This window comes from Nipponia nippon, unplaced genomic scaffold (genome assembly GCF_047370975.1).
Source record: "Nipponia nippon isolate SJK-2023a ecotype South Korea unplaced genomic scaffold, ASM4737097v1 scaffold_4, whole genome shotgun sequence".
Lineage (NCBI taxonomy): Eukaryota > Metazoa > Chordata > Aves > Pelecaniformes > Threskiornithidae > Nipponia > Nipponia nippon.
In genome coordinates, this window is record NW_028262358.1 from 56,229,768 (window position 1) to 56,243,118 (window position 13,351).

Consider the following 13,351-nt stretch of genomic DNA (forward strand, 5'->3'; position numbering starts at 1 on the left):
ATACTCCATTATGTGGGATCACTTGCCATCCCCATTTCTTCTCATGTGTAGATCACTATGAATCACAGAAATAGGAATTCAAAGGAGGAGGAAAGGAGGGCAGGTGTTGGAATGCACAATACCAGCACACTGGAAAAAGTTTCAGTAATTGAGTTGGCAAGGAACTTCCCCTTCCCCTGCCAGCACTTTCTCAAATGGTTGTCTCGGTGCATTCCCACTGCGTGGGAGTCCCAAGCCATGTGCCAGGCTTGCAAACGGATATCTGGAGAATCACACAAGAATGACTACAAGATCATCCTGACAGACTTATCTGATGCAGATGCCAGTGTTAGTGCATGATATTTGAAAAAAGTATCATCTCCAAGTTGCTGGTTTGTAAATTTCAGTGGGAAGTTATTTCTAAATAAGGCCACTGAGGTAGCTGGGGTCCTCTTTGAATAAACACCAGTGAAGTTATGAGTCAGCACTGGAAAGCTGATAACAGAGCTGGAGGCTTTTCAATATCCATTCTGGGAATGCATGTGGAAACAGACTATTTTCTCATTATCTTCAAAAATACAAAGCAAAACAGTCTGGAAATTCATCTCAAGAAGTTTAGATTTGACCCTTTCAGCTGCAAGGAGTGGAAAGAAAGTTCTTCATGAGTATCAGGAGGCACTGCAAAGAACATTGAGTACTGAATACATTTGGATTATGTAAAATGCCAAAAAAGCTTTAGGTAAAAAAAAAGATGCAGTTTACAACATTTTCTTAGGATGAATTGCAGTATTTAGAAAACCAGATATTAGTTCTCTAAATTCTGCGAGGTGACTTTATAGTTGTAATAAAAAAAGCTTCTACAGAGTGCCTGAGCTAACTCATCTGAGCTAACTGCTCAGATCAAGGTTTCAGGAGAGAATTAAGCTGAGATCTCAAGACAATTGAATGCAAGAAGATTGCCATTAACCCCTTTCAAAAAATTATAGCTATGACTGGACACAACAACAGTAGGAAATTATCAACTTAGACAGTAATGGTTTCTGGACATTCAAATCTCAAAGACCTGAGATGTCTCAACTTTCAAAGACACTGTCCAGTTAATGCTGGCAGCACTGAGAGGAAATGAAATGGATGACATTGTGAAAGCAAAGGCACTTAAATGCTAAAGCAAATGTATGCTAAAGCAAGCAAAAATGGTTGTGAATTACTTTCTGCTATCAGACATTCATCCAAACACTATGCTGTGTGATACATGGCAAGAGGGGAGGAAGGACATGACTCTCCCCATGACCTGATCTGAGTCTATGGGTCGGTCATCTGAAAAAGTTGTGGGAACTGAAACTACTGTGGCCACGTGGGAGCTTTGGTATGAAAATTGACTCATCTTACTTGATCTTTACCAGGATTCTTGGCAGTAACAATAAGGGTGGAGAAAACATGTGCATCACTTGACTTCACTGAAGACTCATAAAGACATCCTCTAGTAAAAACTCTGAATCAGTTTTTCCCTGCAGCAAAAGCTGGGCTACTTCTTGATTTGTTACAAACAGACAAATGACTCCAGCACATAGCGAAGATCAAATCAGTTTGTTCTCCAAGGAAATGTTACCAAGTGGAGGCCCCATGATGAGTTACATAACTCAGTATTTGACAGAAAGTCTTCCTTTAACATGCTCTTCAGGTGCTGTATATGTTGGCAATTTAATAACAAATAAATAAACTCAGAATAAACTGAAAGAACAGAGATTTTCTCCAGTTAGGACTGAAGACAAAGGGCCAAATTGCATGAGAATAGTTAGGTTTCACTTTGATTTCCTTGGTACAAACCAATCTGAAGTAGACTAAATGTAGGGGACAAGCACTCATAGGCATACTGATACACAAACGTAGACAGATAACTCAAGTCCTCCCCCAAACTGGGTATTATTGACATATTTGCATGCTTCTGTTTTTAAGTTAAGATATCCTCAGACGGTGCAGGCAAATGTAATTCAATTCAAGGCATATTACTCCATGAAAGAATGTGCATTCCATTTATGTATAAATAGTATGTGTTGTAGTTATGTATAAATACACATGATGACTTGCCTCATGTGCCCTCTGTTGCTCTAAAAGGCTCTGGTAGTTTCCCGAAATCTCTGCCGCCATCTTCTGCTCAGTCTGAACTAATAAATCCATCCATGTCTCACATTTCTCCAAGAAGGTCTGCTGCTGCAGCAAGAAAGACTGCAGCTTACTGAAAGAAAGAAAGATGGATTCAGGTAAGGTCTCCTCCTCTCTCACACAGTGTTAAGAGTCTTGCAATAACTTTTCCAGCAGAATTCTAAATCAGATGGCAATGCTTTTCCCACTCAGCTGCCTCATTCAATTTATTCAGTCAACACTTTGAAAAGTAGCAGTCTTCCTAATTTCAAATTCTGTTAATTTGTGGCAAACCCACAACCACTGGCTTCACTCTTTACTTATAAGTACCCCGAAGAAAAAGACCTTTGCTTAATGAAATATCTGAAACATTTTCTGTATTCTGCAAAAGTTATACTTTCTAGCTGTTGTAATCTAAGAAAACTATACAACAATCTTTAACTATCCCCACCTGAATCTCTCTGTAGTCTGAGATGAGACCAGAGACCAATGTCTGTTCAGATTCTGCATCCTTTTGATTTCTTTATCATTCAGAGGAAGCCTGTAACCCAACTCATTAAGACGGTCCAAATCCGGGGCCATGCTGCTGAACTTCAACATCTGACTCTGCAACAAACAATAAATGTGATAACTAGGAAGTTCTGTAATTAGAATATTATAGACTGCAAAATTATGAACTAGCACTCAGTTAAATTTGGAATGGCCTTGGTTGCCACCAAGTGGCAAGCAATCTCTATGCCAGCGAAAAATTGCATTTCCAGTTTTCAGCCTCTGGTCTCAGACCAGGAGAAGATTTACATTCATGTTTAAATGTGCACAGGGAACCAAACTCAAATTGCACTGAAGTGTTTTGCTGAATTGGGGATTTACTGCTCAGAGCTGCAAAAGTAGGCTAGTGTTTGAAGTTTATATTATCGAAAAAGTGAGCCTTTTTCCTTGTTTCTTAGCCTGAATGCTAGACTGGTAAATTCCCATTGAACTTATTGAACTTTATATTTTCAGTTGTTTATTTTGTGGTACAGAAATATCCAATTCACAACATGAGGAAAATGTCCTGGTTTTTAGCATGCCCAAAGTGGAATTATGTGTATAGTTAATCCTGATAGAAAAATAATGGAGGATTAAAATGACAAAACCAGCCTAGATGGCAAAGTTCATCAACTTCATGTCAGGGCCTCTGAAAGAAGAGGGAAAAGAAAGCTCCACAACAAGAAAGAGTGAAAGAGCTCAAATGGAGATCACACGATCCACAGTATGAATTTTTCTTCAGTGTATCAAGACACCCAAAATCAATAGGTGACTTCATCCCTAAAACTAAATACCACTGAGACAGGAATTGCATACATTCAAAAAAAGTCGAGATGAACAAGATGAAGGAAATCTCCGAAAACTGTTAAAATTTCCATTCCCATTTTGATTTGATATTAATTTTATTCTGAACAGTTTGCCTGTCCTTTTCTTCTTTACTCAGGGGCAAAGTAACATGGACAATCACTCCTTAACTGCCATCAAACTTCTAAGTTCTCAGTCTTACACTTTGCATGAGTGACAGTCCTTTAATAAGTATAGAATGCATGTATGATATTTGTGCATACCCTGTACTACAAATAACCAGGCTAACACAAAAAACATCAACACTTTCTGCGTTTATTAGTCACCTTGAGTTCCTCCATTCTATTCTGTATTGCTGAGAGATCGGATGAGTGACTGGGATCCTGTCCTTTCAATATTTCTTCTGCTTCTGTTACCCAGGCCTCAAGGACTTGCAGGTTCTTGGCAAAGGTTTGATAGTCCAGCACTCCAGCCTTGAATAGAAAAGGACCCACCATTTAAGAACTTTGGCCACATAGCATCCATATTGACATTACACTCCTGGTTATTCTCATTATACATTTGCAGACAGCAGTATAGGCTAGGAGCAATTCTAACTGTTGCTTTGCTCACAGACTGTGGAATTATTGGGTTTTTTTTTTAGGTTAGAACAGAGGACTTTTGATCATAGCAAAAAGGCAACACTTCAACAAAGTGCATAAATATCTCTTTGCCCTGAAATAGATAACCTTCTCTAACTTCCTTTTATGAAACTAACTCCTCTGCTTAATTTATTGTCAGCAGAGAGAACCACTAGTTGCTATTATTGCAGTTTGAAATGAAAAACTTCTCTTATGTTTTGCCTCCTCACAGCACAGTGATGTTATAAGCACATTCTAGACAATGGTGGATTTCTTTGGTAAATCCTCTTCTCACCCAAACAGAAGCCACTACCTTTTTGCTTTCTCGCCCATATACTTTCCTATAGAACACATTCTGCCACTCCTTTTTTGCTTTTTAGTCCCTCGTGACACAAGCGACTAGCAACATCTACTGAACAGGCTTTGACACAAATGGTAGGTGTCAGTCTGGTCACTGACATTAATAGGAACTGTAAAAATCAATTCAAAATCTCTTATTTGTTTTACTGCTAAAGCACTAGCTGGGAAGAGAGGTTGTCTTCAGGGGAGCAGTAGCTGTGGATCCAGCTGTTAGAACTATTGCTGTCTGCAGAAATTATGGTGCCCTTGGCATTCCAGATAGACACTTTCCTCCATGAGGTTTGCTATGTTCTTCCCAGAATTCGGACCTTCTTACAACATCTCTATGCTGGACTTGAGCATATTTTCTACTCTCAGCATTGGCTTCCAGGGAAGTCTAGGAAATGCTGATAAACAGGTAACACCACCCTCTTCTCCCAGGCAGTTTTAGCTAATTGATGTGTTTTCAGGTACCACAGGATGATCAGATTCAAGGACTGAAAACACTCTCTTCATACCTGAAGTACAGTCTGTTGCTTGCGGAGAGCCTGTTCTAGGGTTGACAGATTTTGGTTCAAAGAAAGATGATCAGACTGCATAGCTGCTGCTGCTGAAGCCTCCACCTGGCTTTTTAGCTCCTCTCCCAGTTCTTGAAGAACAACCAGTGACTCCTGCGCTGTCTTCAAATCCATGAGTACATCCTGTGGCAACACATTGAATAAAGATATGAACAGTTAACGTGACACTCTGCTGATATAATCTTCCCCTGCTTTAAAGGAGGAATGAAATGACCAAACTCTACCACTATATGAAAAGCTTATATTTACTACTGTATTTCAATGCCAAAGTGTCCACTCACACTCTGTATGAAAAGGAAATAATGTGTAGAATGAAAAAATATGTCAAAGTACCTGTGCACAGAGGAACAGAAAAAAGTGACTGCTCAGCTACCTTTGAGCAAGCCTGAGTTACTGATGAGGCAATAATTGTTGAAACAAACCTTTTGAATCTACTGACATGCTGGTCCTAAGCAGTGGCAGCCCTCACTGTGGGTCGATTCAGGTCTGACTAGACCTCCCTTTACTGCTATGAATTACCAGGAGGGATGAAAAAATAACTTTTGCAAATGGCTTAACATAATGGCTAAAGAATGGGACATCAGGAAATGAAGAAATTATTCAAACTGAACAATTTGAATTGCCGGTCCAGATGACTATGGCAGCAAATGCTCAAAAAGCTCATTAATGTGTTCATTTTTCTCCTTGCAATTGTTTTGCTTACACTGACAAAATTTTTTTGTTGTCAATGACAGTTTACATTAACTTAAACTCAAAAGAACCAAAATGTAACGATAGATAGGAGATAAACTATCCTGCTGCCTGGAGATATAGTCTTGAAAAAGGAAGAATCTCTAGGTTCCAGAGTGAATGGTGTCCTTCCATAAGGAAGGATAAAGGCATCCCCAGAATCATCAGTGAAAAGAAATGTGTTTGTACACAAGCTTCCAATATACCAAATGTAGAGTTTAGTAATGGAGAGTCTCTTGTGATTTTTAGCCCACAGAGCTGTGAAAAACTGCAAAGCTTAACAGAACATACATTGCAGTCCTGAATCCAAGTTGTAACTTCATCATCAGCAATGTCTTTGCTGGTAGCAGTCTTCAGGAGTTCATTGGTCTGGTCTTCCCGCTGACGGACTGTGGAAGAGCACTGCTGGTAACAGTCCTTGTACCTCTGCCACAGCTGAAGGAGGCCCTTACTGGCACGCAGACGCTCTGCAATCTCCTGCAGAAGGTTGTTCCACCTGGTGAAGAGATTGGATGAATGATCGAAGCCTGGGAGTCCACAAGAACTATCCCTGCCCCTCTTACTCTCTGCTGTTTCCCATGGCCTTTTGGCTTTTAAGAAAATTGGTAATAATCAAGATCCAGACATTTGGGGGGGGGGGGGGGAAGGAATCCAAGAAATATATTGACAGGTTGTTCTGACCCATCGCAACAGGTCTGATCTGTGCTACATCTTGGATGCTGTATATTAATGCTTGAGGTGAGAGCTAGAGTGCACTTTTTGAAGTGAACCTCTTGCTATTTCCACTTAGCACACTTTGGTTCACTGCACAGAGCATCCATGACTGACCATGAACTGCCAGTACCAGATTCCTGCAAGGGCCTAAGAGGCCTAAAACAGGTGTAAACAAGAAACTATTTCTTCTGCTGCAATTTCCTCCCAAAACCTCTCAGAATATTTAATGTCATAAAGCTCTGTGTAACTCCCTTCTAAAATACTCCCAGACCCATTAAAACTTTTTATATTTCTATTAACCAATTAAATATCTAATCCCCTTTGAATTCTTGGCTCTAATAGCAACCAGAAACATGTACTCTCTCAAATGTGCTCGTATTTATCAAATTGCCTCATTATTTCCTTACTAAAGGAAATGACAATATTTTTCAATTATTATTCTATGATAAAAATGGTGAAGTGAAAATTCCATCAGTCATCACTGAAACTGTTAAATCCTACAGTATCTTTTTTTTTGAAATGAGGTGAATAATCCCTCCCTTTTCTTCCAGATTCTAGGACAGGATGAACCACAGATTAAAATACATTTGGCATGATTGTGCTTTCAAAAAAAGCCCCAACTTTCTACCAAACTGGTTTTTGCTTTGGGATCCTGCCTTTCTGTAGCTTCTCTGAGTAAACGCTTACACTGGTTCTGGCCTGGATTCAAAGTTGGGGAAGCTGTTTGCCAAGCTACTGGTGAAGGCTTAGACCTTCTTACCTATCATGCCCTTCCTACAAGTAGAAATAGCAACCTAAAATCTGGGGAACCTCGTGCATGCATAGCAGACAATTTTTTGAGGCAGGATTCTTGCATTTTATGTGTAGTATTATTTTCCAGCATGGTATTTATGAATTTTCATTGGCAGCCATGAATGGAGCAAAACTACTGACAGTAATGTCCAAATGCTTTGCTGGAGAAAATAATGTTTCATTTATTATTAGTGGTAAATAAGACAGTTCTGCTCCAGCCCTTGGCAAAAGAAATACCACCACCTACCCCCACAAGCCCTCCAAACCCCCAAAACCATAAAATAATAAAATATAACAAAAACAGAAATGATGGAAAACTGGATCAATGGGTAAATGCAAATTTACCACTGAAAGTAAAGGTCAACACACAGACATTTTCTACCTCATATTCACTTCTTTCAAAGTGTTGGTAAGTGTTTCAGTCACTGGTGGGTGACATTCTTTCAACAGTTGATTGGTTACAGAACCAAATTTCTGCAGGCTATTTTCTTGCTTTTCCAATTCATCTTGTAGGCTCTAAAACAGATGGAATAATAATTAAAAAAAAAAGATGCATGAGGTATTACAATTGCATGATGTAGAAACATTTCAAAATAGTATGTATCAATTACATCGTACAGGTTATGAATGCAAAACTTGATTTCATCTGTGTTTCATCTAAATAGAAGGTTATTTAATATAAAGACTGTAGTTAGATGCATTTGATCAAGGTGTAGCAAAAAGTAAATTTTAACTTAATATTTTCTCAAAATGTAAAAATCTTGTAAAAGAAATTATTCTAAACAAGTACTCTTGCACAGAAGGAGTAAGTGCATGGAATTGCTTCAGAAATTAAAACGTAACCGATGGAAGAAAATAAATTAAATAACATTTTCCTGTTTAGAATGAGATGAAAAAAGTAACAGCACAGAAAAAGATTTATTCTGAAAATAAGATTCTTGCTCTTTCATTTATCAATCTGAAGTATTGCTGGCAGGGAAAAGGCTCCTTTATTTTTTTAACCTTAAATATTTTTATGCATATTTTTACAGTTTGAACGGCCCAGAAAATCTCAACCTGACTAAACAGTATAATTAAAATCTTAATAAGCAAAAAAAGTAATTTTCTGTACCTATTGTTTTACTGACTCCTCCTCTCTGACACACAAAAAAAATGAGAACACTGTAAAATGCATTAATGGATGAACTTTAAATCTTGGTTTGAAAAGTGCTGTTCATGCTTAGGGCATTTGGCTTTATATCTATCTGGACTTCAAATCACACAAATATTTAAATGATAATTTAAATTTAGATTTGCTGACAAATACTAACAACACAAGTTCTTGTTAATTTAAGCATCTGGAAATGCTTGCATAATTATTTTTGATTCCAAAGACAACAACTTTCTTTGAAATAAAAGATTATTCTATGTAATAGAACAACAATTTTAATATTTTTAAATTTAATTATTTAAGTTAATTTATTTCAATAAATATTAATTTATAATTTTATAACAGGAGTCATTGTATTTTATGCTTTTCTTGCAGTGGAAAACCACTTGAACATGTGAGTACCTCAGATTTTGGAACATTATTTTCTTTGACTTTCAATCTACTGCAACCACAGGGTTGAGATGGGGGGGGGGGGGGGGGGGGATATAAAATATGATCCCAACATATGCCAGTAGCTCAGAAGCCTGACAAAGCAGAGTGAGAAACTTTAGTTTTAATGGTCACCAGCATGATTTAAAAGCTTTTAACAATTTGATGGTACAACTCAAAATTTAAAAAACAAAATTAAAAATCTAAAAAGAAAACAACTATCACCATTTTATTTTTTATAAAATGAAAAATGCAATGGCTATTTGATAATGTGTTCTCTTAATGTCATGTGATTTTACTTCTATTTCTTATGAACCAAAATGCATAGTTATCTGCATCCATGCAATGAGGAAAAAAATAATTCTTAAATCCATCCTTAGTATGTCAAGAGGCATGGTATTCTTTTCACCTCAAGTTTATCAACTTGGACTTTCACAGCTTCCAAAGAACCAGTAAGAAGATAAAAACGGGACAAAGAATATCTGGCTTCTGTCAGGTAACTATTCAGTTCTTCATAAGCCACTTTATAAACGCTCCACTGATCAAGAACAGATTGCAACAATATCTTCAGTTGGCTAACCTAGGAGAGGAAGGAGGAAGAAAAAAAAAGTAAATGAAAAGCATTCGAGATATTTCAGTTTTGTTTAAATTATTTCCTTCCTTTTGATCTCAGATACTACTTGTTCTACATGCCAAATCTTAAATCTGTTGTAGAATGAAGATTTTGCACAACAATCATCTGGGCTTACTCTGGGTACAGCATAAAGTTCTGCTTGATGCTATAAAGCTAGGATGGCAGGGACTGAGAAGGTATCAAGTCCATTCTACTTTGGTCCAAAGCAGGATCAAGAGAAATTGCTTAAGACTATGAAACATGTATCCCTAAGGCAGGCAAGTCAGCCTATGAAAGTCAGCAGAGAGGCTAGCCCTAACACACTGCATTCCTCCTGAGAAGGTGGACTGATGTTATCAAGCTTTGGATGACAACAGTTAATGCTGATCTCTTCCTTATTCTGCGAGACCTGTGTGCTTGAAAAGGTAGTTCCTTACAGATCATTTGATACCTTTCCACTAAATACCAGGAAGCATCTAAAAAGCTTCAATTACAAGACTTAGAAACATCCTTGAAATAGGAAATATTATACCCATTTTATGTGGAGTGTACACACAAACTTGGGGATGGTTGGAAACAGGGACACAATTCAGAATCTCTTCCCCTACAATATAGAAGAAATCCACTACTTGCAAACTGCTAATTCTCTCTCTCCTCCATGCCCTATTCCTGGAGGCATAATTTGCCCCTCAATGATTCTTTTACCATGTGATCCAAATTGGCCCAGGAATGGTTAATTTCTTGCAATGTATTCATAACAGCAGAAGAGACTTCCTCCTTCTTGTTCTGTATCAAAGACAGACCACTCTGTTCTACATTTTCTACTTCTTTTTCCTTTGTTCTTATTGATTCTTCTAATTCCTGAAAAGAAAAAAAATGATATCTCAGTATGTTTGTTTGTTTAATTGGATAGATAATACCTTGAGATAGAAAAGATGCCCGTAAGCTCCTTAGTTTAAAAAACAGGAAAGTCATGCTTGCATACTTTGGCTTTTTATTCTCAAGAGAATCATAACTCACCAGCAATTTTATTTAATATTTTATGTTCCCTTTAAAGCATAGTTGTTTGTCGTTAATTTAAATAGAAGCATGTCCTCTATATTAAACTTCTGTTTAATCTTCTGCTCTCATGTGAGAGTCCAAAACTCATTAAAAATAGGACAGCAGCTTGAATACATGGGAAAACCGTTGTGTGTCTTAGTTCGTCCTACGACACTGAGAGGGCTTTTTAATTAGTCCAAAGCTGGCTCAAGCCTCTGGAAAAAAAATGAATTTTGCCACCCAAGGAAAAGGACAAAATGACTTCCTAGGGGAAGATGTCAATTTGCCATGCCTCCCCACTTGAAGGGGAGTCTTTATTCCTTTGCCAGGTCCCAGCAAAGCCCCTTGCCCGAGGACAGCGAGCCTTCCCCTAGATGACAAGTTCACTGGAGTCCAGCCAATGACAACAAGCAACAGATTGCAGGAATTTTCCTTATTGCCTCCTCAAGGTTGCATGCCATTGGGAAGCATTAATGAGCTCCACAGCATTTTGCTCTGCTCAGCTTTCCCACACACTAACCCAAGAAAAGGGGAAGAAAATGAACAGTTGGCATGAAAACAAGTGAAGAAAACTGGGCTGCGTACATAAGCACTGAGGCCATGACAAGTTGTTATTGGCTTGTTTTGCTGCTTCAGGCAAATGCTGACTGCTATTTATGATGACCCTAGATTGGTCACGGAAATGCCGATTCAAAGTTTCCAGCTTTTATCATGTTTTATCAATAAGTGAAGTGCAGAAGCTCTGGTATGTAACATTCACTAGTCACAAAGCCTGTGATCTTCCTCATGCCTCAATAGCATGAGAATGAAGCTACAAAATGAAGGAGAGAGAACAGGAAGACTCGGTGAACAACTGTTGAGTCGTATAGCATGCTCCCACAAGCTCATTCCTAGCCAGGAAACTACCTACATAACTTCATGGCATGGTGCAGGGGAATCCAAGAAAGTCCTGCAGTGCTCTGACTCATATGGAAGCTGTGTAGCTTCAGGCAGTGCAAACACTGAGTCTGAGCAGAAGTGGGAAGTATGGCTTGTAGGCTTCAGGCCAGCACAAATTTGTGTTTACCTGTCTGAAGATAAAGTAGTCAGTGTGATATGGAAAGCAGACTGTGAGGTGAGAGCAGTCTTGGGATGCCTCTACATTAAGTACATCTTGTGATCTCAGGTTATATTTTCATTTTCTGCAAGCCTTTCCTTACTGAGAGATGGATCATCAGGGAAAGAAAACAACACAACAGAACTCTGGGCAAACTGAAAACCTATGTCTTTCAATAAATTACTCTCCCTAAGAATCAAAACAACAACAACAAGTGAACCATTGCCATAACAGACTTTACATTTTAGATAATGGGGGGAGTATTTGGAACCAAATTCTGCTCAGTCTTGCAAACACTTGCTATTAACAGAATTTATCCCTGCACATATACAACACACTTTTTTCTATAGACATATATGTGACAGCATTTTTGCTGTACTGTTTATTCTTAGCCTTGTCTTCTGTATTATTTCACATTTCTTCAGACTTCTAGCCATTGTTCCAGGCTACAGCCTTGGAGTAATACATCTTTTTTTTTTTACCAGCTGACACCAAAGCAAACACTTCTAAGTTGTACATAGTAAATTTGATTTTCCAAAAAGTGGATTTTAACACTAAAAAAGTCATTTAAGTTTGTACAAGGTTGCTCCAAAATTTAGAATGTAAAACAGGCAAAAGATTCAAACACCAAGAATAGCAAATATTTCTGGTTCTCTGTGGAAAGAGGTTTCTTATTCATCATTTTAAACTCATGATTGAATTAAAGACACATAGCTGTTTCTGATCAGTGATGGGAAAAAATGGTTGCCTTCACTTATTAATATGACACTAGGCAGCAACTAACATCGGTTAATAAATAAACTGCAGCTTTTGTACTAGTTGAACCGGATACCTGGGAGTGTCTGATACAGTTATTTCTTAAACAATTTGTTTCTCTGCTGATCAAAGTCTTGCCATTCATAACTGACTCCTCAAGTGTATTTGCTAACTTCCCTGACTGAAAGGAACTATAAAGGTGATAAATCAGATTCAGCTTTGAACTCTATCCAAGCACAGCCTGCTGATTATGTCAGGCTATGCTAAATTACCCTTGCTTCAGTCATATGGGCTTATTGTGCTGATACCTGAATTGAAACTAAGCACTGCAAGCAGTTTGAAAACTTAGGTCAAGAACTTCAGAAAAAAAATTTACTTCTAATATATCTGGCTTAAACAACTATTTGCCTTTACAGAAACAAAGATGGTTTTAATACACTGGTGAAAATAGATCAAATTCTCTTATGCATTTCATTTGAATAGATTTCCAGCTGTTCTGTTTGTGAAGACTTAAAAGCTAGACCATATTCATCCCATTCATTAAATGCATGCAGGAAAGACAGCCACACCAAGATAAACAGGCTTACTTACTCCTTTTTAAGGGGATGAGAACATCAAGATTTTGGGCATGCAGTTGTCCTGTCAGAGTTTATTTACACATTTGCTTTGGTGTGAAATTTATTATTTGCTGTCTGGTAGAACAAAATGCTTTTGAGCAAAAATTATCTGATGCCTGATATCATGTAGAGGCCTTTTTATAAATTCAGAAAAATCTGTTTTGCTTATACACCTATAAGCTTGAACTCTAGCCCAACAGCTCCAGAAGCAAGCTTCTAACTACTTAAATATGTGCTACTCTGAGTAAGATGTTCAGAATCAATTGTGATACCATATTCACTGCTGTGTAGTCCTTGTACGAATTTTGCATGAAAAACTGAGGTGGTTCTGAACTTATGTGCATCATGTATAGTTGAGCTTTGCCTCATCCTGTCTTTGCCCATCGTAATCATGATTTTCCTTCAGTCTTCTGAAAGCAAAAGG

General features: G+C 37.9%; 1 protein-coding gene across 15 annotated transcripts in view; it reads right to left on the bottom strand.

Moving 5' to 3' along the window:
* SYNE1 (spectrin repeat containing nuclear envelope protein 1) overlaps nt 1-13,351 on the bottom strand; it is a 320,818-nt gene that overhangs the window by 48,130 nt on the left and 259,337 nt on the right. For all 15 annotated transcript variants that reach the window (XM_087773936.1, XM_087773951.1, XM_087773949.1 and 12 more), the window contains 8 exons: nt 10,123-10,278; nt 9,214-9,384; nt 7,608-7,741; nt 6,011-6,215; nt 4,931-5,113; nt 3,780-3,926; nt 2,573-2,727; nt 2,068-2,215 (listed from right to left, as the gene is read on the bottom strand). In XM_087773936.1, coding sequence (XP_087630062.1) covers nt 2,068-2,215; nt 2,573-2,727; nt 3,780-3,926; nt 4,931-5,113; nt 6,011-6,215; nt 7,608-7,741; nt 9,214-9,384; nt 10,123-10,278 — 1,299 coding nt within the window. The remainder of the gene's footprint in view (nt 1-2,067; nt 2,216-2,572; nt 2,728-3,779; nt 3,927-4,930; nt 5,114-6,010; nt 6,216-7,607; nt 7,742-9,213; nt 9,385-10,122; nt 10,279-13,351) is intronic.